This window comes from Kogia breviceps, chromosome 4 (genome assembly GCF_026419965.1).
Source record: "Kogia breviceps isolate mKogBre1 chromosome 4, mKogBre1 haplotype 1, whole genome shotgun sequence".
Classification (NCBI taxonomy): Eukaryota; Metazoa; Chordata; class Mammalia; order Artiodactyla; family Physeteridae; genus Kogia; species Kogia breviceps.
In genome coordinates, this window is record NC_081313.1 from 77,040,378 (window position 1) to 77,067,898 (window position 27,521).

At 46.1% G+C, this 27,521-nt stretch overlaps 1 protein-coding gene across 2 annotated transcripts; it reads right to left on the reverse strand.

Annotated features, from left to right (window-relative positions):
- Positions 1 to 9,262: 9,262 nt before the first annotated feature.
- GLRX (glutaredoxin) lies at positions 9,263 to 18,543 on the reverse strand. Of its 2 annotated transcripts, none has more exons than XM_067031372.1 (3): positions 18,162 to 18,543; positions 11,971 to 12,093; positions 9,263 to 10,380 (listed from the first exon to the last, which is right to left on the reverse strand). In XM_067031372.1, exons 1-2 carry the CDS (start codon positions 18,366 to 18,368, stop codon positions 11,971 to 11,973), a joined length of 330 nt encoding a protein of 109 aa, XP_066887473.1. In that variant the 5' UTR covers positions 18,369 to 18,543; the 3' UTR covers positions 9,263 to 10,380. The 2 variants fall into 2 exon arrangements, with proteins under 2 accessions (XP_066887473.1, XP_066887474.1); XM_067031373.1 differs by having other exon boundaries at positions 9,263 to 10,377; positions 18,162 to 18,541.
- Between the last annotated feature and the right edge of the window lie 8,978 nt (positions 18,544 to 27,521).

Consider the following 27,521-nt stretch of genomic DNA (forward strand, 5'->3'; position numbering starts at 1 on the left):
AATTTACTCATTCACCCTCATGACCTAATTGCCTCCCAAAGGCCCCACCTTCTAATACCATTGCATTGGGTATAAGGATTCTAACATGAGTTTGGGGAGGACACAAACATTCAGATCATAGCACATGTCAGGTGAACTAATGAGTCCGTCAAAGGCATTCTTCATTTCTGTCACACTGTTTTTGGTCTCTAGCATTTCTTTTTGGCTCTTTCTTAGAATTTCCGGGCTTCCCTGGTGGCGCAGTGGTTGAGAATCCGCCTGCCGATGCAGGAGACACGGGTTCGTGCCCTGGTCCGGGAAGATCCCACATGCCGCGGAGCAACTAAGCCCGTGAGCCATGGCCGCTGGGCCTGCGCGTCCGGAGCCTGTGCTCCGCAATGGGAGAGGCCACAGCAGTGAGAGGCCCGCATACAGCAAAAAAAAAAAAAAAAAAAAAAAGAATTTCCATCTCTTTGCTTGCATTGCCCATTTGTTCTTTCACGCGGTTTGCTTTATCCATTATAGCCTTTAGCATGTTCATCGTAGCTGTTTTAAATTCCCAGTTTGATCATTCCAACAGCCCTGCCTAATGCTTCTCTGTCTCTTCCACCTGTGGTTTTTGCCTTTTAATATACTAGTAATGTTTTCTCGATAGCACAGGACAAGGAACTGGGTAACTGCTGTTAAGTAGGTATTTAGTAATGTGGTGGTAAGATGTGTGGAAGGAGGGGAGCCTGTCACATCCCTTTGATTAGGTCTCAGTCTTTTTAGGGAGCCTGTGAGCTTCACATGTGCTTCTTGGTGCCCACAGCCTGGGGTGGGTTGCCCTAAGTAGAGTAGGGCGGCTAGAATGGAGTTGGGTGTTTCCCTTTTCCCTTAAGGAAGCCCAGAAGGAGCTGGAGTTGGGGTTTTCCCTTCCCCCAGGTCAGTTAGGCTCTGATAAAACCCCAGCACATTAGGCTGTAGTTAGAGAGTTAACTCTTGAGAACAGACCTTGTTAAGAAAAACAGAATGCTCTGGCTTATTTCCAAATGGTTCCTTTTCTGGCTCCCCCTGCGTAAAGCATGAGGGTTTTTCCCTCCAGCATTCACTGTGAGAACCTCATTAGAACTCCAGGTGGTAAAACTCACAAAAGCATGGGCCCTCTGATGACTGGGTCCCCTTGGAGTTTTCAGCTCTGAGCGTGGTCCACATGGAGCCTCCAGCCCTTCCTTGATCACAGCTCAGGTTCCCCTCCCCCAGCACTAATTACCATGTAAGTTGAGATTCTCGGTATTTGCCTGTCAGTCTCCCCAGTGTGGGGGGCACTGGTTTGCTCTATGACCTCACTTCTCTTATGGATCTAAGAAGAGTTATTGATTTTTCAGTTATTCAGCTTTTCACTTTTTGTTAGGATGGACTGGCAACTTCCAAGCTTCTTACATGCGGAATTGGAAACCGGAAGTCCTCAGTGGCATACATGAAAAAGTTTATCAGATAAAAGGCTCGGACTCTCAAAATGAGTGCAAGTCCTGCAGGCCAGCACATCACGTAGCCCGGCACTTCCCAAACACATCTGACCATGAAGCCCCTTTCCTCGTGTACCATTTATCAACATGCCAGGGAACCAGCTTCCTGAAGAACCTACCCTGAGGGACACTGAGCTCGAGCACAGTCCATACTGGAGAAGTGTCAAGTTGTTCCTTGAAGTTGTGACTCAGAACCCAGAGGCCCAGGGAGGTCCTCCTTTGGTCATTCCATTAAACCAGGAAACACAGTCCCCTTTACAATGAAAGCCCCGGTTAAAGGCAGAGCGGTGCTGTGTGCTCTGGAACACTGCTGGGCTCGAATCCTGGCTCTGCTGAGAGCTCCTGGGCAACTTAACCTCTCTGCGCCTTAGTTTTGCCATCCGTAGAATGGAAATGATAATGACTAATGTTAGTTGGCTTATAGGGCAGCTGTGAGGATCACATGAGTGAAAACATGGTCAAAACTTAGAAAGTGCTTGGCACCCAGTGTGTGCAGCTGGGTCTTTCCAAGCTTCTTCCATCAATTTACCCTGCAGACTCTCACATTCACCTGTTTCAACCAAGGGGGACACTATATAGCCTCTTTAAAATGCCTAGGAAACGTGGGATAAAACCCATACCATGATTTTGGTATGAGTTAACCATCATTTGATACTACCTTTGCACTGCAGCTGTTTTCTAGATTTTGATCTGTATTAAGTAGGAAGACGGAGGAGGACCAGTGTTAGCGCTCTCTTTGGTACAGGGAACTAGGCTCCAATATTTCCAAACTTGGTTTTTTTCAATATTAAAAAATGGGACAGGCCACAGCTTCTCCACATGTAGTCATTGTGCTTTAACCATCGACTGAGACAACAGTAATAATCAAAAGCTATTATCAATGTTAGGATACTTTCTTAAAAAGTAAATGTTTTAAATAGATAATGATATGTACACGCAGTGATCCTTGAAATGAATTTATGTTTTATTCCCTGCTGCTGCTTCCATGTAAGGAAATAGACCAAGAAAATCTTTTATTTTTATTATTTTATTTTATTTTATTTTTTGGCCATGCCACGTGGTATGTGGGATCCTAGTTCCCTGACCAGGGATCGAACCCCAGGCCCCCTGCCTTGGAAGTGCAGAGTTTTAACCACTGGACTGCCAGGGAAGTCCCCAGGAAAACCTTTTAACTGGGTAAATCAATTATTCACCTTTATTAAAATATTAGAAAATATAGATGCAGTGAAAGATACATGCTGTGGCACCTCTTTATATATACCCGTGGAAAATCAGAGTATCTGTATATTCTCTGACCCTCTCAGTAACCCTGAGACCCCTCCCCAGGTTCTGCAGGTCACAGGGTCCACTCTCCTGTAGTCAAAGAATAATCAGTGGAGAAAGGGTCCTCATACTAAAGACCATCCTTTTAGTAAGAAACACTTATCCCTCACTCCTCAAAATCTTACAAAGGGGGGGATGTCCCTTCTTGTGCCAGCTCAGGGGTGTTTAAGGGAACACTTTGCATCCATTGATCCATCTCTCATTTGGACAAGGGGAAGTTCTCAGTTAGGTTAAGGACAGTCTATCAGCCATTGGACCTCACCTGAATGCAAAGAGTTTGGGGTAAATTGGCCTCAAAAGTGGCCTAAGAGGGTTTCCCTGGTGGCACAGTGGTTGAGAGTCCGCCTGCTGATGCAGGGGATATGGGTTCGTGTCCCTGTCCGGGAAGATCCCACACGCTGAGGAGTGGCTGGGCCCGTGAGCCATGGCCGCTGAGCCTGCGCGTCCGGAGCCTGTGCTCTGCAACGGGAGAGGCCACAACAGTGAGAGGCCCGCGTACCACAAAAGAAAAAAAAAAAGTGGCCTAAGAGGAGGGGCGAGGGAGGGAAGGATTGGGAGCTTGGCGTTAGCAGATGCAAACTGTATATATAGGGTGGATAAATGACAAGATCCTACTGTATAGCAAATGGAACTATATTCAATATCCTCTGATAAACCAGAAAAGAATATGAAAAAGAATATTAATATATGTCAAAAAAATAAATGGAATCAGACTATAAAAAAAAGGGAAAGTGGTTTAAAGCCACATTGTACCCTCATTAGTGCTACCTGCCTCGGGCTTCCTGCATGGAGAGAAGAACCAGGGCTCCTCTCTGGTTAACCTGTGGTTTATCTCTCTGGGACCACCCACATTCTTCCCTTTCTGGAGGCAGCCTGGGACCCATCCTTTCCTTCCCTTGCACTTTCTTGCCCTCTCTGGCACTCTCCAAACATTCAGTGACTGTGTTTGTGACTGGGATCTTCCAAGCAGTGGGCTAAGGGCACTCAGTCAGTTTTGTACGTCCACTCTTGCCACACAGGGGGGTTGCATTCTAGATGATGGGGGGGCAGCCTGGGCGGCCACAGGTTCCAGCTGAGCTAATTTGGTCTTCCGGGGAGCTGTCAGTCCTCCATTCCTAGAGTGAGTCCTCTGGTCCCCATAGTCTAACCAGAGTTGGAACCCAGGGCAGATTAGGTTAAAGGTCATCCATCCGCAGCCCTCAGGATGACTTGGAAGCATCATAAAGAAAGGCAGTGCAAAATCCCCACCTTCCCACCTTAAAGACAACTTGTAATTTTATGTACAGACTATTCCAAGTTTCACAAGGCACACGACAGAAGACTAAGAAGGCATTTGCTCTGCTCTCTCCTGAGAAAGCTCAGCTGCAGGTGTCCAGAGGCTCCAGCGCTGCTGGGTGGGACGGAGGGCCCCAAATGATCAGGAAGAGCCGCTAGGAATAAAATCCCAGGCGTACTAGGCGAGACCCCTGAGAGGTTGCACAAAGTTCTGCGCTTTCACTGGCTCTGCGATACCCCTTCACCCCTCCTCCCCTCTTCAGCTCTGCATAGCTCACCAGAAAAGTCACCTGGGGACCGGAAACATAAATCATGTGTAAATATAGACCCGTGTTTAAATGTCACTTATGCTTAAAGGGACCAGGCCAGAATTCTCTTCCACTAATTAGTAAGATTAAATTCTTCCCCTTCAAATGTCCAATGTACTTAATAAGAAAAGATCACTATTAATATAGCAAAGGGATTTTAGTTAAAATATCTCAGCTCAATTCTTTAAAATATTTCCCAGGACCCACTAAAAATTGTTATGGCGCAGTGAATGAGGGAGCATGGCTTTCTCTTACAACCAAATGTCAAGGTAATGGCCTAATGATACCCACTGGGGATATAAATAGTGTGATCTGGGCCACACTGATCACCCCTGGCTGTTGTTTCCCCTTAAGGGCCATCTTTGGACAACCTTGAATTGGGAAGAATGGCTGTCAGGTGTCCTACTCCAGGGGCCAGGCTGGAGGGGGCAGACTGAAGGCAGTTATTAAAATGAGATACATGCAGGAGATTGAATCACTTGCTTTTTAAAGTAAACCAAAGGAATAGAGCTTTGGCTCTTAAGTTTTTGCCTGCTTATTCTTGTTGCTTCCCTCTGGCAACCCCGTGTGCCAACTTCTTGGTGCTCTTTGGATGACAGTCCTTTTTATCTCTGCATATCACACAGAATTACTCAGCAAGGAACAGACAGAAAACAGAAGATTACATGAGAGTCTGCCCACTGACTAGGGGGCTGCCAAATCCCTTTCCCCTGCTTGGCAGCCAGAACCTGGTGGCACGCCTCAACCCCCAGCTGGGAAACTGGAGAAACTGAACAGCTGAAAAGAAAAACGTCCAGGAGCTAACAGCTGGGTGGTCTGCAGCTAATCATTCATTCATTCACTCATTCATTCATTCAAACACCTAACAAATACTTATGAAGTACCTACTATGTGCAAGCTGTCTTCTTGAGGCTGCAGATACAGCAGTAAATAAACAGATACAAATTCCTGGTCTCAAGGGGTTAGTGGTGAAGACAGATAGTAAATTAAGTAAATAAGTAAATTATACAACAATATTAGGTTGCAAATGCTGTAGAGAAAAAACAAAGAACAGGGATAGAGAATGCCAAGTGAAATTTTAAATAGGGTGATGTGGGAGGACTTGCTGAGAAGGTGACATTTGAACAAAGGCTCTATGGTGAAGCCCACCAGTTGACAAGCCCAATTCATGCACACACAAATCTTCCAACCAGGTTTTGGTGCCTCATTCTTAAATATTTACACACAGCCAGATTGCAAATGTTCAATGCAGAACATTGGAAGATCTTCAAATTTAAGCAGAAACAGAACATAGGAACTCAGAGATAATGCTGGAATCAGAAGACAGCTTTTTTAAAAAGCCCCAACTATAATTAATATCCTTTGAGAGAGAAAATAAAAGATTGCATTCATAAAACAAGAACAAAAAAATATTAAAAAGGAAACAACTGAGAACAAGGAAAAATTCTTGGAAATAAGAAAAAAATCACACTTGGAAAAAAACCTCAATAAAAATGTTTTAAAAAATCTCAATAGGGCTTCCCTGGTGGCGCAGTGGTTGAGAATCTGCCTGCCGATGTAGGGGACACGGGTTCATGCCCGGGTCCGGGAAGATCCCACATGCCGCGGAGCGGCTGGGCCCGTGAACCATGGCTGCTGAGCCTGTGCGTCTGGAGCCTGTGGTCTGCAACGGGAGAGGCCACAACAGTGAGAGGCCCGCGTACCACAAAAAAAAAAAAAAAAAAAAAAAATCTCAATAACCTCAGCAAGGTAATGTACTGCATTTATGAAGCAAAAACAATTCTAAAAAAAAAGAAACACTCAAATAATATTGAAGAGCTATTGAAAGTTAAAAACATTATCAGAAATTAAAAACACGATAGAAGAAAAGGAGGGAAACATGAGTAAATCCCTCAGAATAAAACAAAGAAAATAGGAGAGAAAATATAGCAAAAACTAGAGGACAAGTCCAGGAAAGCCAGTATCGGATTGCTAGGAGCTCCAGAAAGAGGATACAGGAAAATGGAGGGGAGGAAAGTATCCATAAAATAATCCAATAAAATTTCCAATGGGCCTTTCAAACCTCCAAGTAGCCCCTAAAATGTATGAAAATAGACCCTCCCCAAGGCACATCACTGTGATATTTCAAAGGGAAGATTTTCTAAGTTTCCAGAATATAAAACAAACAAGAAAACCAAACAGGTCATCAAGAATCAGAACGGCTTCAGACTTCTTAACAGCAACGCTAAAAGCCAAAGACCATAAACAGTGTCTTCAGACTTCCAGAGGAAGATGACTTCCAACTAGAAGCTCTATCCCGGTAAACTATTGGTCAAATATCAATCAAATAAAAATATTTTCAGACAAGCAAGGTTTCAAAGAGTTTACTTCCCATTCTCTTTTCCTTAAAACTTATGGAGGATATATGGTCCACCAAAATGAACAAAACTAAAAAGAGAAAGATACAATGTGCTAATTTTCCTTTGACAGCCATTCTCCCCTTCTTTCTTGCTTTTTTTTAAGCATTTATTTATTTATTCAAAGCAAACAACTTTTTATTGAAGTTTAGTTGATTTATAATGTAGTTAGTTTCAGGTATACAGCAAAATCATTCGTATATATACATATATGTATGTTCTTTTTCAGATTCTTTTCCATTATAGGTTATTACAAGATATTGAGTATAGTTCCCTCTGCTATACAGTAGGTCCTTGTTGTTTATGTATTTTATGTATAGTAGGGTGTATCTGTTAATCCCAAACTCCTATTTTCTTTCACTGTACACCTCCCTGAGTTTTAGCTGGGCAAGGGGCTTCCCAGCAGGGACACCACTGCCTAGTGTCACCCACAGCTAACTTCTGGGCAAATGGGATATTAGCAGAAGTGGTGCACACAACCCCTGAGTTGATTGTGATTTCAGAGAGCAAAGCGACCTGCTTGCCTCTGAACTCTTACGAGAGAAATAAGCTTCTGTCATGTTTTTGTTACAGCACTTTAGCCATAACGAGTACTTAATGGGGTGTGGGAAACAGGAGATCCAACTCAGGACAGAGAGCAATGGAATCCCCAGGATAACAGTGAAGGGAGATCCTAGGAAGAGAGCTGTGCTCTGACGTGGACAGCAAACAGTCCAGATTGGAGCAGTGAAATGCCCCATGTTGAGAGCTCAACAGTTGTCTTTTTTTTTTTTTTTTTTTTTTTTTGTAACTTGAGGTGAGGATGCTTAAATGAGCCTGAAGCAGATCATTATCTGAACTTAGTTTGCCTTGTGCTGATGACATTTCTGTTCTCCATGACACAACCTTGGCTAGTTGAGGGGGTATGGGCTTGCCATACTGCTATGGACGTGGTGTGCTTGGACCTGTTCCTGAAAGCTGGAGGATGGCCATGGAAGCCTAAAATGCAGAGCAGCCCATTTCCATTACATATTTCTGGGGGATGCCCAGTACCTATTCATACAATCACCTCCCCAGCCATGGATTGCCCAGTGTTTCCAAAGACTCATTTGGGAATACCCCTCTGGTAAACTCCCAGGGAAACAGAAGCTAATCTATGACTCAGAGCCTTGGTTCAGCTTATCTTCTCCTGGGGCCCTTCACCTGATGGTGAGAATATTGCCCTTTCCTTACACAGCTAGGTTGGTGTTTGCTATTGCTCTTCAAAACTAAAATGTATTGCTGAGGGATATTGTAGGAAGTAGAACTATAAAGGATCAGAATGATTACAACAAAATGAACTAGAGATCAGCTCTGTGAAGGGAGGAATGGGATACATTGGGAGGGGGCACATGGGCCTCTACAGTACTTTTTTTTTTTTTTTTTTTTTTATCTTTTGGCATGTGGGATCTTGGACCGTCAGGGAAGTCCTGGGCCTCTAAGGTGCTTTATCAGTACTCTGGAAGCAAGCTGTTATATGGGTGCTTTACTTCTTAACTTTGGAAACAGATACATGGGTGTTCATTTAAATAGAACTATGCATTCTATATATTCTTATATATGTCTAATACATTTTACAGTATTTCTAAATAGCTTAAATACCTGTGAAACTGATAAAAGTGTGGCCAGGACTGGGGTTTGGGAGGGGTGGAGTAGTGTTGTAGTGTAGTTTGACATTTTAAACCACATGCATGTATTGCTTTGATAAAATAGAACCTCTGTGCTAGAAACTGGGCATATGAAGGTTTTTACGTCGAGGCTACTGCCTTTGAGTATTTCTGAATATGGCAAGAGACCAGTACAGATGATTAACTACAATACAGCCTGATGTTTTAAGATTACAGAAGAAGGAGCAATGACTTTTTTTAGTCAAGAGGCAGTGAGAGGAGAGGGTAGGTACAGAGGGGAGAGTCTGTAAATCAGGCCTTGAAGGCAGGTTTTTGAAAGAAGAACAAAGGATAAGAAAGGGTATCTCAGGAGGAAGGAACACAATGAGAAAGGACATAGAAATGTGAAAGAAAGAGCAGGCAAGTGGTCTGGAGGTGACCAGGGGCTGCGCAGTTTGCACAGTGCACAGGCTCCAGGGGTGGCATTCATAGTGTTGTGCAGTGTGTAACCTACTCGATCATCCACAGCCATCTGGTTGAAGGGAGTGGTTAGGGTGCATAAGGGAAGGGAGAGGAAGCCAAAAGTACGAGAGTATTAGGAGAGAAATAGGAAAATGGAATGTGGTATGAAAAAGACTATTATTGAATCCTAAACATTATTCAATAGGCTAGTGTTGACATATTCAAATTATGAAATTTACAAAATTACACCAACCTTTATACTCAATGACAGACAATAGCATGTGCCTGCAGGGGATGAACATGAAAAAACTTTAAGTTGGTATATTCTGCAATAATCACATTCCTTAAGGTCTTGAGAACATAGAAAAGAACTGGACAAAAATCACTGTGTGATCCATGGGTACTTCTTTATTAGAGAAGAAATTAACCATTCATACTAGAGACTACAGAGGGAAATTAATCTTGCAATTCTAGAACACCCTTCACAATAAGGAATTCTTAAGTTTTCATAGAATGAGGGGGAAAGAAAGAGAGAAAATCATTTAGAACAGAGTTTCCCAAATTTGGCTACTTTCACAGACACATTCTTGGAGGTGGGGATACAAGTTTTCTATGTGACATTTAAAATTTTATGTTTTACTTTTGTTTATAAACAAATCAATACACACTTGTTCAGGATTCCCTGGACAACCATCTTACGTAACAGTGCTGCCATGTGATTATAACATCTGCATTTGTACCTCTGATCCCTGTGGCCCAAAATGAAGACCAACCGTGCTTAACTTTTCAGTGGCGTCTCAGACTGTGTGCTCAGACCCTTCATGGAATTGTTGAATATTTCCTATGAGATCTATGAGTTGTCACGGTTCAGAACACTGGTTCACGGCAGTGATTCTCACAGTAGGAGGGGGTAGGAGGTGGGGTAGGGATGGTGGCTAGGGAGATACCCTTTGAAAAAGCATATTCAGAATATCTATTGATTTCATAATACAAATTCTATAAAGTCAAACTCAACAAAATAATCTTTGGACAGTAGCAGAAAACCAACTATAGATTCGACCCAGGAGGTCTGGGATATACTTGATTGAGAAACACTGGTGTTGAGGTAGAGGAGCCCCAGCATGTGGAGAACACGTAGTAAGGAACATGTGCCAAAGAGAAGGAACCCCTTTTGGGTCAGTGAGTGAATCCTAAGCATATCTTGTCTTTCTGGAAACAAAAGGGCCAATCCACAAGAAACCCGAGACACCCATCGAACTTCTCAGTCCTGTTGTTTTGGGCAAGTTGGTCCCCTTTTAATACAGAGTCAAAAGAAGAAAAAGCTGTTTTTGCCCCCCAAAATGCACCCCACCCACTTTATTTGCGTTAACATATTTCAAACTTTTAAGTAAACAGTTGCTGTAGCTGGGTAAACGTAGCCCCAGGTCCATCCACCAGGAAGTGCTGTCGTTATCTGCAATGCCATCAAGGTTTCAAGGGGGATAGCAGCCTGGGGTCTGCTCTTCTAGGAAAAAATACAAAGAATTTGATTTTCTTGGAGAAGATCAATTCCTCTCATTTCCCTTCATTACCAGAACACTTGCTCTTGCTGTTTAAGCATAATTGGTTACAGATGGCCTTGAGATGCAAGTTGCCAGTAGAATACTGAGGGCATAATATACTGAAGGACAACGCAGATAAAGAGACCTGGGGAATATGGCGGACTCTAGTGTCCATGCCAACATAGAGGTAGCTGGGGAAATGGTGTTTCCCACCTTCCCAGGAAAGTTGTAAGTTTTCTTTCATTCTCATCTAAGCCTAAATTGCTAAAGAGTGTTCCAGAAAAGGAAACATTTGGTACAGCAGTTAATTGGGTTTTGAGTGCTTTTGGTGCATGGGGTGAGGCCAGAAAGCTAACCCAAACAGACACAGTGTTTATTTGAGGGGATGATGTTGTAGAATTGTGAATAAAAGTTTATAACATTGACTATTTTATTTCAAGGGATTCAGTTGCATTTTTCAGACCTTGCTTTTTCACTTCCTGTTGCTATTCTGAGTAACCACCACAAATTTTATATACTCATTGCTCAAGGGTTAATCATTAATTAGTGGGCAATAAATACTCTTCAAAGAACATTTTAATTTGAACCCCTTTATCCTTTGGCTAAAACAGAGTCTTTCCACGTGTGAGTCAGTGCAATTGGCCTGCTTAGAAGCTAGCTTGCACTAACAAGAGCTGGGGAGAGGGGAGACCATCAGACCACAAAGGTATCTTGATTCCTTTCTGAAGAATACATCACCCTATGGTTTTCCATTCAGTCAAAGATCTCCTTTAGGTTACAATTTTAGAAAACTTTGTTTTGTCATTTGGGAAGCCAATTAGATTGAATTGATTTGCAGGGTGAACACAGGTAAAGCAAAAATTACCTTGATTTCACATTGCACTTAGAATAATCTAGGTTGCTTACCATGGCCTGTGTGCTCTTGTCCCTGCCCACATTTGTTACTACTTTTCCTTCTTTCTGCGCTTCACTCAGTCTGCTCTTGCTTGCTTTCAGTCCCTTGAATATTCCATACTGGTCACCTCAGGGCCTTTGTACTCGCTATCATTCCTTCGGCCTGAAAAGCCCTTCTGCTTCATCTGTACACGGCTGTCTCCTTGTTGTCTCAGCTCAGCCAGCCCCTCTGAAAAAGGCCTTCCCTTACCACATTAGCTTAATTTGCTCCCCATCCCCCTGCCATGTTCTATCAAATTATTCATTTGTTTCAGGAATTATTTACTTACTTGTTTTTGATTGGTCTACCTCTCTAGAATGTAAGTTCCATGTTATCTCTTTGTTCATCTCTGTATTCCCAGTGCCTCGTACAGTGTCTGGCACATAGTAAGTGCTAAATAAATATTTGTTAAATCAAGGTTGAGTGAAAAGCCTTCCTCCCATTGATGAAATTAATCCATTTGTAAAATGGGAAACTCATACATGACGTCACAGTTCCTCAAATCACCCCAGATCATTCTTTCCCTAGCCAGAGTGCCTTCCTAGATTGTAATAAAACGTGGCAGTAGAATTCCACCATCTCCCAGTGTTCCTGGCCCGGCGTCCCACCTGTCACTCACCTATAAGCAGACCTTTACAGCTCCAATTTGCTTAAGCCATTTCAACAACTCCCCTGTCTCATGCATGTTTACTAGATCACTGCATCCACCTATGCACTCTTGACCGATGAAGACCCGAGGTACCTAAAAAGGCAAACAAGCCAGGACATTTAGAGAACATCATTATTAGATTAGACATTTTATCCTTCCTCTAAATATTTCCCTTTATCGAAAGCTTTTCAAATCACTTCACAGCCTCCTCATGTATACTCTTTCAGGGCAGAACTTTATTATAAGCATAAAATTATTCATTCAAGAGCCTTCTTAAGCCAAGATGCTTTTCACATAGAATGTTCTGTGTGTGAGATTGTCTAACTTGTCGAAGGGATTTAAAAATTTTACTCTATGTTTCAGGGAAAGAGTTTTGGTTGGCCGCAGCTGGACCACCCTGATTGAATTCTGGTTTCTCTACAGCTGGGACCACACCTGAGCCCTTAAACTGAGCCATGGCAACCAGGAAGGAGTCTGTCTCTAAGTACAGCTGGAAAAGTATTTGCATCAGTTCTCTGTCTCTGATTTTAGACTCAAAGTTTATGAGAGTCGTCTCTCTGGTCTGTGAGCTTTGTCCTCAGCTGGGGAAGGGGTGGTGGTGTCTGAATCTCCTTCTCTAATACCTGGCCCATCATAAGATGCTTAAGTGCTGCAGCCCTGGGAGCAAGGACATGCATCTGCTTTGGTTTCACACCTGGCATGGGTGGGTGGCCCAGGGCCAGCCAGGCTGACACAGTCATTCTACCCACTGAACGTGTTCATCCTGAGTCAAACTCAGGCTCCCTCCCTGCTGCTAGGTAAGGTGTGTCCAGGATTCTAGAGGGCTCTTGGAAGGAGGAGAGAGGAGGAAGTCTTTTCACTGTGGCTCAGGCAAATTCCAGGCCAGGGGTGTTACAGAAAGGCTGACTGGCAGTGAAGAAACAAGCACAATGCGGGTACCCTGAGTGGTCAGGAGCAAGCAGGTCCTCTCCCAGAACACTAGGAACATACCAGAAGGGGCAGGAGAGGTGAAAGACAGAAGGCAGCAAGAATATTTTCAAAGCTTTTGACTTTCCTCAGAAGGCATAGTAATTCAGATGCATTTTTAAATTGAGGTATAGTTGATGTACAATATAAGTTTCAGGTGTACAACACAGTGATTCACAATTTTTATAAATTATATCCCACTTATTATAAAATATTGGCTATATTCTCTGTGTTGTACAACATATTCTTGTAGCTTATTTTATACATAATAGTTTGTACCTCTTAATCTCCTACCCCTGTATTGCCCCTCTTCCCTTCCCTCTCTCCACTGGTAACCACTAATTTGTTCTCTATATCTGTGAGTCTGCTTCTTTTTTGTTATATTCACTAATTTGTTGTATTTTTTTAGATTCCACATATAAGTAATATTATACAGTATTTTCCTTTCTCTGTCTGACTTATTTCACTTAGCGTAATACCCTCTAGGTCCATCCATGTTGTTGCAAATGGCATTATTTCATTCTTTTTTATGGCTGAGTAATATTCCATTATATATATATATATATATATATATATATATATATATATATATATATATATATATATATATATCCCCTATCCATTCATTTGTTCGTGGACACTTAGGTGACTTCCATATCTTGGAAACTGTCAGTAATGCTGCTATGAACACTGGGGTGCATGTTCAGATGAAATTTTTATTTTTAAGTGTGAGAGTTGAGAAAAAGGGCCAGATTATTTCAGGTAAGTCCTTACCTTATTTTTATTAAGAAGGGGGTCTGGGTGGAAGTAGGCTTTAAAAATTAAGGCCCCAAATTGAAAGTACCCTACACTCCATTGCCATGGCTATTTCCTATGTCCCGAGAGTGGGGAAGAGCACACAGGACTGTGTTCCAGCGAGAAAGCCTGGTAATGTCCTCCTCAGTCACAGAAGGTGACGCCTGTCCCACCTGCACTGCACACCTGTGTGGGCACTTTGCAAATGGAAGCACCATCAAGGCAACATTGCTTTTTTTACTAGCTGAAAGAATATGCACAATATGAGGTCAGAAACCTAACTTTCCCCCTGGATCTGGCCATTATTTTAGGGAAAATAAAGCACCTCTCAAATTGCTGGGGGCCTTTTGGCTTCTATCTCTCCAGGAACAGTTGGCTGTGGTCAGTTGCAATGGTAAATAAAACAGAATCCTAATGTAATTCTAATGTAATTCTAATACAGGGCTCCTTCTGTTGAAGCCATTACCTAAATGAGTAAAACTCATCTGAGCTTTAAATAAGGACGAGATGTATTCATTCTTGAACTTCTGTTATTTTCAGAAAGAATTGAACAATGGTCACTCCTCTTGCCACATCTCCACCTTTGGCCAGGGTGCTGGCCCAGGGGGTTTGAGTTCAGTTATTTGGAGAGAAGGCCCTGAGGAGTAAGGAGTCTTCTCCTTAGACAGCTGTTCTCAAACTTGAACCCTGCATCAGAACTGCAGAGGGCTTGTTAAAACATAGGTTTCTACTACTTCCCCGCACATTTCTGATACAGGAGATCCGGGTTGGGGCTCAAGAATTTGCATTTTGACAAATTCCAGGGTGATGCTGACTCTCAGGGGTCACATCTGCAAACCACTGGTTGGCACCGATAGTGGTTCATTCCCCCTGCGGTAACTGAGGCTTTGGGAACCCACAGCTCTACAGCAGCCCCCAGCCACCTGAGGCAGACCCTGAAACATGATCAGGGCGGAGTTCTGTGCAGACCATCTGGCATACAAGCTGGCTTGCCTGAGAGCTGAAAGGCCCCGTTGCCCTTACACCCACCCTCTAGGCTAGGCAACAGTTGGCTGTGGTCAGTGTGATCAGTTGGCAGCAGGACATTGTGGGAGGCTGTGGTGACAAAACAGGAAGCTGTTGATGCAGCTGAGGAAGGGAGACTAGTCCTCTGTGCCCTCCTGGCCCATCCGCCTCTTCGGAGGAACTTGAGTCTGTTACTGCCAAGAATTAGCAGAGAACTGCCACCATAAAAGCAAGCTTGGGAATTCTGAGGCCCTTCCTCTCCCGGAGCTTTCTCCAGCCCCAGCTTCAGCTAGGTGGTATCTCCTGCACTCCAGTGTTACTCAGAGGCTCCCAACACTCTGCAGCACCTCCTTGGCTACACCCTGGTACAAGCCACCATCTCTTCTCATCGGAATTACTGCTCTAGCCTCCCGAAGTCTCCCAACTTCAACCCTCACCCTGGCCTTCCTGTAGTCTCTTTCCCCACAGCCACCCTCTGTGGGGTGGAGCGGCCCTTTTTCAAAATCAAGTCAGATAGGATTACTCCCCTGCTCAGAACCCTTCAGTGGCATCTCATCTCCCGTCACAAGCACAGTCCGTGTGACAGCTTGAAAGGCCTCGCCAACCTATACCGCGTGATCTCTCGGACCTCATCTCCTCCTAACTCATAATGTTCCACCCATACAGACCTCCTTGCCAGGCATACTTCTACCCCAGGACCTTAGCACTTGCTGTTCCCACTGCATGAAATGCCCTACCCCTACCTTTCTGCATGCGTTGCTCCCTCACTCCCTTTAGAGATCTACTAAAAATCAGTGAGGCCCTGATGACTCCATTTAAAACTGTACCTTGCTGCCTACAACCCACCTGCCTTTCCTGCCTGTTTTTTTCTCCATAGCACACATCACTTACCACCTTCCAACATACTATTTTATTAATTGCATTTACTAGAATCTAAGTTCCACAAAGGCGGCAGTAATTTGTGTTTGTTCTGTTCATGGCAGTATTTCCAATGTCCAGAAAAGTGCCTAGTATAGTAGGTGCTTAAAAATATTTGTTGTATCTAGCAAAATTATCCTTCAAAACCAAAGGAGAAAGAGACTTTCTCAGACAAACAAAAATTGAGGGAATTTGTTGCCCAAAGATCTGCCTCGTAAGGAACATTCAAAGACGTTCTTCAGAGAGAAGGAAAATGATAGAGGTCAGAAACTTGGATTTACAGAAAGAAAATTAGGGAAAGGAATAAGTGAAGGCACTGATCTAGGAGCTGTGGCTATAGCAAAACCAAAACCAGTTTCTCCAAGTACATGGCCTGAAAGAAGGCCTACGTTTCTGTAATCAGTCAAGTCTTGCTGGGCTCCTACTGTTTGCACAGCACACAGGCATCACAGGATAAGCAAGATAGCAACAGCTCTCAAGGTTTCCAGTCTCTTCTAATAGAAACCCTTCAGTGTTCGGGATCATGAAGTATACAACTTCAAAGGGTTTGTTCTTCCCCTTGGAGGAATGTCATTCAGGACTCAAGAACCTGTGAAAAGTATTTTGAAAAATTCAAAAACAAACTTAAAAGACCACTAGAAGAAAAAGTGTTGCTTTACAATGAATTGAAAAAACAGTTGTTGAATGAATGCGTGAAGAGGTCTGTTTTTCCTGCTAGAGAATAGGTGCTGCCGGGCCGAAAGAGTAGCTCCCAAACCTGGTTACAAATTAGAATTACCTTTTTATTTTTTTGACAGGAGATAAACTCTATTTTCACTTCCAGATTTTTTGAGGTATAACTGACAAATAAATATGTGTGTATTTAAGGTGTACAATGTCTGATACACATATACTATATTAAGAAATGATTACCGCAATCAAGTTAATTAACATACCCATAACCTCACAGCCACCATTTGCATGTGTGTGTGGTGAGAACACTTAAGATCTAATCTCGTAGCAAATTGCAAGCATACAATACAGTATCACTAACTATAGTCACCATGCTGGACGTTATATCCCCAGAACTTATTCATCTTATAACTCAATGTTCGTATCCATGTCCTAGGGATCTTTAAAACTACTGATGCCTGGCTGCCACCTCCCATATTGTGATTTAATTGGCATGCGGTGTGACTTGGGCATTGGGAAATTTTTTTTTTAAAGCTCTTCAGGTGATTCTAATGAGCAGCAACATTTGGAAACCGCTGGCCCAGAAGAATGCCTCACAGCGGGGGGGGGGGGGGGGTTGGGGCCACAGGTGTACTTACACTGCCCTTTCCCTCCTTCCAGAGATGAGGGTCCTCAGCTCACACCAGGGGCCCTGGAAGCAATGTGGTAACGTGTTTTGCCTCTTTCTGCACCAGAAGGCTGATTTCTGACTGGCGAGGTGGGGAGAACAGCCTCCCAGGCTTTACACTGAGAAGCCGGAAAGAACACGGTAAGTCAAACTAAACCTGAGCTAGGATATGTGCTTCTGCAAACGCTGTGTCCCAGAATGTGCGTCCTGAAAGGCAGTTTGGGTGAGCTGGTGGGACAGGACTCGCCACCGTGCCCCCACCCCAGCACCTGAGCTGATGCTGGAGATCTGGTCTGCTGGCTATCTCGCCGGGAAGCCGTGGGTGCCGAGGAAGAGGAAGGCTGTTCGCATAGAGGGCAGCGGTCCTTAGGGTCCCACTTTCTACTCATAGCAAGAAGGGATGTAGCGGTCACCTCCTCCAGTCTGGTGCTGCAGCCAGGAGGTCCCTGAGAGTCACAGAGCTGGTGACTTACCAGGGTCACACAGCAAACCATTGCGAGAGCCATCCGGAACTCTGGCCTCTGGACTCCCTAACAGGCCTGGAAACATCCCATAATTTAGATTAAGGAGCAATAATGAGCCGTTAGATTTTTCCAGTGGGAGGAGTTCGATAAGATAGGGAAGAATGGGCGATTTAGATGAAGATTAAAGAGAGCCTAGAGAAAAGACAGAAGGACAGCAAATCCCACTTGGCCCTGTGAACGCAGAGCAAGGAGTGCACGCGATTCTTGCGCAACAACAGAAATGTACCATCACACTTGGCCCCTGCATCCCTCTTTTCACCCCAGCCCTGCAAGCACAGACTGTCAGTGCTTAAAACAAAGACTCCAGATAGTTCCTCAGTGACTCCTGGGCAGCTGCTGGGCCCGCTGCCCCTGACGCCCAACACAATCAGCTGTGCTACCTCCTCTGATCTGAGAGCACCGTTGGCCGAAGTCCAGCCGCCCATTCAAGGAAGCAGTGGCCTCTCTCAGGCGCCCTCCCCCACCTGCACAGCCCTCCAGCCGCCTGGAGTGACAGAGCCCTAGCGGTGTCCTAGAGAGAGAAAGGCACAGGCGTACCACGTTCACAGCCCCGACAAGAAAAAGGAATCTGGGAGCCTTCTCCCCAGCTTTTTAGAAGGAAACCCCAGGCTCACCGTTCTGGCTCCTGTGAGCTGTTGCAAATAATCTTGAATCTCGCTGGTGTCATCGCGGGCTGTGATATCGACAAATTCCAAAAGCCCTTGTTTGAAGGACAAGTGGCTGAGGAGCTCCTGGGCCCTTCTGCTGTAGGGGCAGGTGGGCTTGATGAACACAACTACCTTCCCAGGCTGGATTTTGCTGTTCACAAACGCTTGAGCCATGCTCACAGGCTGCTATCTCCTGGGGAGGAAACCTCGATTGCAGGTATTGCTTGGGAGTAAAGCGGTGCCCCAGCCAGCTGGCTCTTATTTAAAGGAACCTCCCTGGAGGAGGAGTTTGCCCGGTAGCGTGCTCTATTTTTAAAGGGCCAGTCCTGAAGTCATTTCAGTCTGGAGTGATTCAGCAGCCAGAGCTTCGGAGGAACGCCCGCTGGTATGTCATCATCAGTAGCTATGTCCAGGCTGTTATTGTCCTCAGCCCTTTCAGGAGCGCCTGCTCTTGGGAAGAGAACAGAGTCACGTCACTCTCTGGGGAAGCAGAAAGTGTGCAGACGAGCCCCAGGGAGAGGGCGGAGCAGGCAGAGTCAAACCTTTGTTGTCTCTGAGACACAGTTTCTAAAAACACAGGCAAACAGAATCACTCAAGAAACAGAATGCACTAAAATCTCTTTTGAAGAAGTGAAATTCAAATGGTGACTTTGTGTCCTGTCTTGCTTGGCCTGCACTCTTTGTCGTTGTCACTGTTTAGTGGAATTAGTTCCCCACTTTTAAACATCTGGAGATTTCACAAAAGAATCTGGACCCGTGACCTCTCTCTGAAAAGTCAGGTCGTCTTCATTTGTGGCAGCAGCTGGGGCTGAGGAGTTGTTGTTCTTTGGTTAGGGCAGACAGCGGCTCAGGTATGCCCCCCGCCGGGCTGGCTCTCGCTTTCCAGACACCTGCTGTTCGTCCCTAAGCATTTGGGTTTGTGACCCTTGAACTGTACTTTAGCATGGAAGTGAATTCCAACACAAACCCAAATTTCAAACTGCAGGTCCAATGAAGGTCTTTTTCTCTGTTTGACCCTTTGTTTGTGACCCTTGGTTTTCGCTGTTGTGAGTCTAAGGGGTGTAATAACTCACTTCTCACATTCACCCGAGTGTTGTAAGACTCTGTAGGACCTGATGCTCTTCCCTATGGTGCCCTCCCTCCCGAGTGGGGCGAGCAAAGTCTTATTCTAGGGCAAGTTCTGACCCCTCCATGTGCAGTAAGTTAAATAAACAAAGCAAGGAAAAAAGGAAAACCACCTCCTTGAAAAGGGAACTATCCTTTTCCCCAGGAGGTTTTACACTGAAACTAGGGCCCAAGCTGGCGCTGCACACCTTCACTGATTGTCACGTCAGAATCCCAAGCACAGCATGATTGAGAGAAGGGAAGTAAATGGACTCCTGGAAGCAGCTCTAATTATTACTAAAATGAAATGGCAAAGCAAGAAACCCAGATTCTGAGTCACAGGGAGGGACTAAGATATGAGACCTCTGGCACCAGAAAGAATGTGCTAGGACGGGAGGCCTTGAGGTGACTGGTCCACGTCAGGTTTGGGACTTCCCAACCCATAGCTTCATTTTCTCCTGAATAAGCTCCTGGCAGAGTCCTTGTCGTCTCTCTCCCTTAGGTCCTTTGGCTTGGACTCCTGTGGCCCGGCCCCCGCTGAAGCCTGGGGCCTCCTCAGGGCCGCCTTTCTCTTCCGCGCAAGGGTCCGCAGCACGCCTCGCGCCGGGCACTTCCCTCAGAGCCGCTCTCTTCTCAGCGTCTGGGCGTAGCCTCTCCCGCTCTGCTGGCTCTTTTTCCTGAGCATGTGACTCTGATCAAGTCTCTGCCTTGTTACAAACCACCACCACCACCTTCCATCTCCTTGACCCTGCTTTCGTGCCCTTCCCTAAAAGTCAAGTCTCATAGGGCTTGCTGTTATGTTTGCCATCTGAACTTGACCCACCTCCCATCCTCTCCTCACCTCAGTGCAGTCTGACCTCCTCCTCCACCATTCTGCTGAAACTCCTTTGGCCAACGTCAGTCATGACCACCGCGTTGCTAAATCACCTTGCAGCCAGGTGTCCTGCCTGAGACTAACCCAGAAGCGTGAGTGTGGAGTTTCTGGTAAACTGGTGGAGTGAAACTCCCCAGAGGATCTGTTTGCATAGGGTCCCTGGAGGGTTGGGTACCTGGGGCAGAGATCAGGGTGCAGGAGGAGAGGGCTTCTGTTGTCTGTCCTACAGCTGAGGCCCAGGGACTGGTGTCTGAAGCCTTAGGACAGATGGCCACAGGACATAGCTGAAGAAGGCCTTTTCATGAGACTGGGAACAAAAACAGACGGCAAAGAGGGGGAGTCTTCTCCACTTTTCAGAAAATGCCGTGGCTTCACTTCAGTGAAGAATTCAAAGCATAGAATACTCTGTTGCGTTAACATCATGAAAGTTTATCGCTTTGGCACATCAGGAGATGGAACCCATGCATCTCGGGGGTATTTCAAGGTGGGCAGCCACCACAGAGGCTGCCGTCCTGGAGTGCTATGGACATCAAGAGGGGGTGTGTGTGGAAGAGACCTGAGGACTCTTCTTGGGCTTGTGCACCCCCGGGCACTCCCAGAAATACTGGGAAGCAAGGACTTTTTTTCAAGGCAGTGGAGGCCCTGCTCTGCAGATAGTTGGCAACAAGCTAGCGATCCATGGGAAATATGAAATACGGGCTATTACTATTAATGTGATCTCACTTGTACTGCAGGCTGATGAGGGCTGGGACAGTCTGGCCACAAATGAGCATTTTTCAGGCTCTTTTGCTTACTTGCCCACTTTGCAGGATTTGACCCTGTAGATCACTGTCCCTCCCTTTCCCCTCCTCCCCCGAGCTGTCTTGTTCCCAATGTCATTTGCAGCTTTATCTCTTTCTCCTTCCTGTGTCTCTGGGTATTCTCTCTCAGCCTCTTCCTCAGGAGTTTTGCCTGCACGTGGGGTACATCCTGGGGCTTGGTCCTCTTCTCACTCTGTGTACACCCTCCTTGAAAGATTTTGTCTGCACACGTGGCTCCAGCTATCACCTTTTTGTTGATGAGCTCCACATTTATTTTTCTCATCCAGAACTCTTTCCTAAGCCTCAGGAACTGATAGTTCATTGCCTACTGAGAAGACCCACTTGGGGTTCCTCAGGCATCTCAGCCTCTGCGTGACCAAAATGGAAGCCAACCTCCTGTGTCTTCCGTAGCTGCTTATCCTCCCGGGAGTACTGTCCATCTATCCGTCGGCCAGGGCAGAAACCTGGGAGGCATCTTGACTGCTGCTTCTTCCCCTGCCCCCTGCTTTTTATTTATGCAGAGTGACCAAACTCTTAACAATTTGGCCTCCTAAGTAGCTGCCCGGTCTGACTGCCCCTGCCTTGGTCCAGCCCTCATCAGTTCTTTGCTAGATCTTGTTAGAATCTCCACCTTGACTGCATTGCCTGGCCTGATACGGCTGCTGGGATTATCTTTATGTATGTACATCCTGTCGTGTTCTCTCTCTTTCTTAGGAAACTTCCATTTTTCTCTAGGATAAACTCCAGATTCCCTAGTGGGAATGTGACCCTGTGTGACTGGTCCTCCCTGCCTTAGCCTTGTCACTGCCTTTGCCCCACGTTTCTCCTTTACCCCAGCTATATCGAGTCCGAGCCATTGCACTCTCTGTCCATGGTGCCCCTGGCCCCCATTTCTGTGTGGCGGACTCCTGCTGGTACAACACGACCCAGATCGTGTCTTGACTCCTCTAGAAGTACCCCTGAACACAGATCTCTTTTCCCCACTGGGTTGGGTGCCCCTCAGCTGAACTCGCACAACATGCTGTACTCTGACTCATGCCGTTTCATTGTTCTTTTTTTACTCCTTTTCTGTCATCTACAGTGAGCTCCCTGAGGGCAGGGAAAGGGCTTTCATCCCTGTATTACCAGAGGCCAGATGCACACTGGTCCTTATCCATCCACCCATGCATCCATCCTACAAACATTAATCAGCTCCTCTGGGCCAGACACAAAGATCACATGCAGCCCCAGCCCTTAGGACTTTATAGTCTAGGGGAGACGATACAGACATGGAAAATGAACCCAGTGTTATAAAGTATTCTAGGTGGTATAATAGAAGTATGTATGGGCATGAGGGTGACCAGAAGAGAGTGGTCATTCCCACCTGGAGGGTGCTTAGAGAAAGGTAGACAAGGATGAGCTAGGCTGAATCTTGAGAGAGGAGATTTTGTTTGTTTGTTTGTTTGTGTTTTTGTGGTACGTGGGCCCCTCACTGTTGTGGCCTCCCCCGCTGCGGAGCACAGGCTCCGGACGCGCAGGCTCAGCGGCCATGGCTCACGGGCCCAGCCGCTCCGCGGCATGTGGGATCTTCCCGGACCGGGGCACGAACCCGTGTCCCCTGCATCGGCAGGCGGATTCTCAACCACTGTGCCACCAGGGAAGCCCGAGAGGAGATGTTTTTGAGTCTCCAAGGTAGGGAAGTGCACTTCAGGCAGAGGAAACGGGAAATGCAGGAACGACATAGAGGGTACTTGGTGTTACGTGTAGTCACGTGTGAATAGAGCATTAAGGGTTCGAGGTGGGGAGAGAGGAGAGAGACAGCTGGAGAGCAGGCAGATCATGGGTGTCTTTTACCAAGCTGAAGACTAAGGACTTTACATACAGGCAGTGAGGAGCAGTAATAGATATGTTTTAAGCATGAGTAGATTTGCAGTTCAATGTTTGATGAATTCAGCCTGTTGTGACATCTTCCATTTAGCACAATGAGTGGCTAAGTGCAATCTGACCGCAGAAGGAGTGGAAGGGATGTTTTGAAGCAGGCGAACATTTAGGGTCCTTCAAGGCTCACCCTGGGGCTGGTCCTGGCTTCCGCACGGCTTGGAGTGTGCAGAAGGGCAGCTCAGTGGGTGATGGGCTGCCGGTGTTCTGAGCTGCCCTCAAGACCTCTAGACTCATCATGGCTGCCCTTGGCCCTGTCTATATGCAGCTGCAGGAGTTCAGGTGAATGAACCACGTTGCCAGCAACCCTTTCCAGCCTCAAAGACATGAAGATTCTGGTGTGTGGCTGTGCCCGTTTTCAGAGTCTATCTTGTTTGATGCTCTCTCTCTGGATCTCTCTAGATCTGACCACAGAGCACCAATCTGACTCTCACTGTAGACTCTATCTCCAATTTGACCTCAGAAGACACTGATGCTGACTCTAACTGTGGTCCCGCACCTTCTACCTCTGAGGGGGGCTGCTTGGTGCTGAACTCAGAAACACTACAGCTCCCATTTACTACGGACCTACTGTGTGCCAGGCTCAGTGCTAGGAGCTTTACATACATCACCTCTAATCCTCACAGCGACTTTGAAAGGTAGATACTTTGGATCCCAAACTGACTAGAGGAATAAGAAGAGGGTTCCTGACTTGAAGGACTTGAAGTTCAACCAAGGTCAGGAGTAGAGGCTGCTTTCCAATAGGCTCCACCATATGCTTGGGAAGTCTCTCCAAAAGTTGCCACCTTTTCTAAGATCCAGGCTCAGCTCGATATAGCATGTCACCCACTGATACTGGTGCCTTGAGAGTCCCTGGGTCCCACTGAGGTTTCTTGCTATCATTTGAGCTCAAGACTGTATCCTCTACCTTTCCAAGTGTTTCACCACGTGCAGCTCTTACTCTTTCTATTGGCTTCATGGGAGGGCTTTCTCTCCTCTCCTTAACCTAATCATGTCAGGCAAACCAAACAACTGAGCTGTTTATTAGGAATCTCTTTATTAGGGACAGCGGGAAGGAAGTGGCATTATGTTTCTCTCTTTTCCCAACTCTTGGTGCCAAGGTAGGATATTTCACAGGGCATCTGGCCTGTCTCCTTTGGGATGGTTGTGACTGGGGAAGGATGAAAAGTAAAGGATTCCCCTTGGGCTGTGACTTGGATTCCCTCTAAGGGGTTCTAGGGTACTTTGAGAGAAAGCACATAGATTTAGACTTCAGAGCATCATATAAACAAGCAAAATATAATAACTCCCGTTTTTATAGCCCCAGCCTCTAACTGGGTTTATCAGCTTGGATATTTTAGGTAGAAAGAAACAAAATACCCAGTTTAAACCAGTCTTCATTAGAGGGTTGATTTTCTTGGCTATCAGGAAGTTGGAGTTAGGAGGCAGGCTCAGAGGCTCAGGGATCCAGGGCTCTGGGTGGGTGTATCTGAGATTCTCGTGGTCCTCCCCTCATGGCTGCAGGTTGGCTGCAGCTGGTCCAAGCATCCGTCCTCACATAACTGTGTTCAAAGGTAGGAGGAAGAGGGTGGCCCCGGCAGGGGGTGACACAGGTAGGTCATTCCTCCTCCATGCTTTCCCCTCAGCACACTTCCCTTATACCTCCTGGGCTGGAACTGGTTCACATACCCTCCCCAAGGTTAGGGGTTCTCTCCCCTAAGCCCACTGATGTGTGCTTGATACCTGAGTTCTCTGGACCAGCACAAAGAGACAGCACAGCTGTTGGATAGTCGACCCGCCTTACTCTCTGTCATACGTGGCACTCTGATTTTATCGACTAACACCCACCTTTCACCATCAAGAGCAGGGGTCTGCTTTTCACTGGTGCCTCCTTCCCAAGGTAGCTACATCGGAGGTGAAAGGACTTTCTGGACTAGTCCATCACTCCTGTATGTGCTAGGGTGCCTTTGGCTGTAAGGAACAGAAACCCCAACTCAAACTGGCTTAAATAATAATATTCAAAAAAACAAAAGTCTGAAGTAGCGCAGCTTCGGGGCTGGCACAGTTGAGAGGCCTCGGCTCCATTCCCCTGCCCTTGTCCACGTGATGGCTTCACCCTCAGCCTGGCGGTGGAATCCCTCATCTCTGTGAACAAGAGTGCCCAGAGGAAGTGAGAGAGGGTCACTTCTGAAGATTTACCGAACCTCACCTGGTGGTGTTGGTCCGCTTAGCCTCACGAGCTCATTCCTGACACAGATTAGCACGAGGAGTGGAATGACCACACTTCTGGAGAGAGCAGGCCCATGCCTGGGGTGGAGACAGTTTAGCCTCTCCTGAGGGAGGGGGCCGTGTTGGGGAGGAGTGGACTTCTGGGCAAAGCTGGGAGGAGGAAGGGGAACATGGACATGGGAGAGGCAACCACCAGCTCCCAGGACAAACTTCTTGGAAGCAGAGAGCCGCCAGCAGGGACGTTATCTTGTTTAGTCAAACGAAGCTGAAAACACTGAAACAAAGGATGACAGCTTCTGCTGTCAAATAGATGGTTGTATCCACTTTTGTGATGCAATGCCTTCCAAGCCTAAATGTTTTCAGCAGTTTCAGATCTGTCACTTCCTCCTTTCCAAAGCCAGGTTATCAAAATGATATTTATCTGATAAGTATCCCCTCTGTATACCTGCTGTTTGCAGGTAGGGAAGCAGCCCCTGGCATGTTTGGAGGCTGTCCAAGGCCCTCCAGCGATAGACTTGGGATTCAAGCCCAGGTGTGTCTGAGCCCAAAGCAGGTGCTCTCTGCTTTGCTCTGCCCAGCAAAGCCCCTGGTCTTAGAGGGAGGCCAGCGTCAGTCTGGAAGGAGCCTCAAAGGCCACCTACAGTAGCCATGTCATGTAATGGCATCCCCGCCAGGGCGTTTTTTTGCCGTGCTAGTTCAGCCTGCCCTTGAGCCCCTCCGCGGAACAGGCAGGGATTAGAATCAGTGAAAGGAAGGCTGGGCATCTCCCACTGAGGGTGGAACCTGCTCCTGGCCGTGAACCAAATGCCTACGCCCAACACGAACACAACTTTCAAGTAGGAGGGAACACTTTATACTTTCATGCAGATTATAGGGCCAGGACGAGGAAGAAAGCAGCACATGTGTGCAAAGCCATCGTGTGAGAGACAATCACAGCTTTGCTTATGAGAAAGAACATAGTGGTTCCAAATGGGAGTGAAGATAAAATCATATTGCCAGGCTTTTCTGAAAGCACTGCTGAGCACATTTCTTCTTTCATATTGAAGTCTCTTAGCCATGTGTCTTCCGCAGCTGGTGGCCTGAGTGCCAGCTTGCTCCTTGAAGCTCGGCTTGATTCCACAAAGCTGATAAAGCTCAGAAAGCTTAACTGGACCTATGGTGAACTCACCCTACAATGCAAATTAGACATTCCTGTTATCTTCTAAGTTCTAGTCTAACTTTTATCTGGATACCTTTTGTTGATGCACATCCACTCCCCTGAACAGTTTGCAAGCTGGTTTTATTTCTTGCTAATTCCCTTGATGTCAGTACAAAAGAAAACACTGATGAGTGCTCAACTTGAATACCCATCAGTGGGCACTAATTTAGTAGTATAGGAATAGGATGGAAGACTGTGAAATTTTTTTTTAAGATTTTTTTTTGATGTGGACCATTTTTAAAGTCTTTATAGAATTTGTTACAATATTGCTTCTGTTTTATGTTTTGGTTTTTTGGCTGTGAGGCATGTGGGATCTTAGCTCCCCGACCAGGGATCGAACCCACATCCCCTGCATTGGAAGGCGAAGTCTCAATCACTGGACAGCCAGGGAATGTCCCATGAAGAAGCAGACACATGTGAACTGGTTTGGGACAGTCTCTTACTAAGATGCAGCAGGATGGCAGCAGTATGCTATCATCACTTGTGTACAAAGAAATGGTATGTTGAGTGGGACTTTCTTTTTGCAGTAGAATTGGGAGGCCAGAGCTGGGGATGAAGAAGGGTGAATGCTGCATCTCCTATAGAAAGCCACCAACAGCTGGTGAGACTTCCTTTTCAGGCCTTGCCGAAAGATGATGGAACTGACCCTGTGATCAGCATGCTCTCCCCACCACCTCCCCTGACCCTGGGGGCCTAGAAAAGAATGTTGGATGTTTTCCCTTTTCCTCCTCCAAGCCAAGTGAGAAGGGCTCCAAGAGGAGTATTCTTAAAGATTGGCATGTACCTGCAACAAGGGAGACTGGTACCTCACTTGCCAGTTGGTCAGCTGCTCAGGTTTTCAGTACCTTGGTGCCTACCGAGGAGGGCAAAGAGCCTTAGGAGAGATGGCAGGGTCTGGCTCAAAGAAGATGTGTGAGTTTCTCCTGGGGTGAATGCACACCAGGAAGGGTGACAGCATTGAGCCGTCTTGTTGTAGCAGCAGGAGCCTGAGGAGGTTGGAAGAAGTTAACCTGCAGCTGCATCTCCCACACTGGGGAAACTGGGTGGGAGGAACTCTCTCTGAAGAACTTACCTGTGAACCCCAGAGAGCCTGCATTAGGATGCTAGCCACTCAGAAAACATCACCAAGGGCTAGTGTTGGCCAGGGAGCTGTGACCATTCACAGGGAGAGGACCACAATGTAAGCCACTAAGAGATATTTGCCTTCCTTCCCTCTTCTCCCTCTC

Bases quoted from the DNA above. Each gene is read 5' to 3' on its own strand.
- GLRX (XM_067031372.1), bottom strand. From the start codon at position 18,368: ATGGCTCAAGCGTTTGTGAACAGCAAAATCCAGCCTGGGAAGGTAGTT. The intron at 12,094-18,161 runs GTGAGCCTGGGG...TTGCCTTTTTAG, and splicing joins AGCTCACAGGAGCCAGAACG to GTACCTCGGGTCTTCATCGG.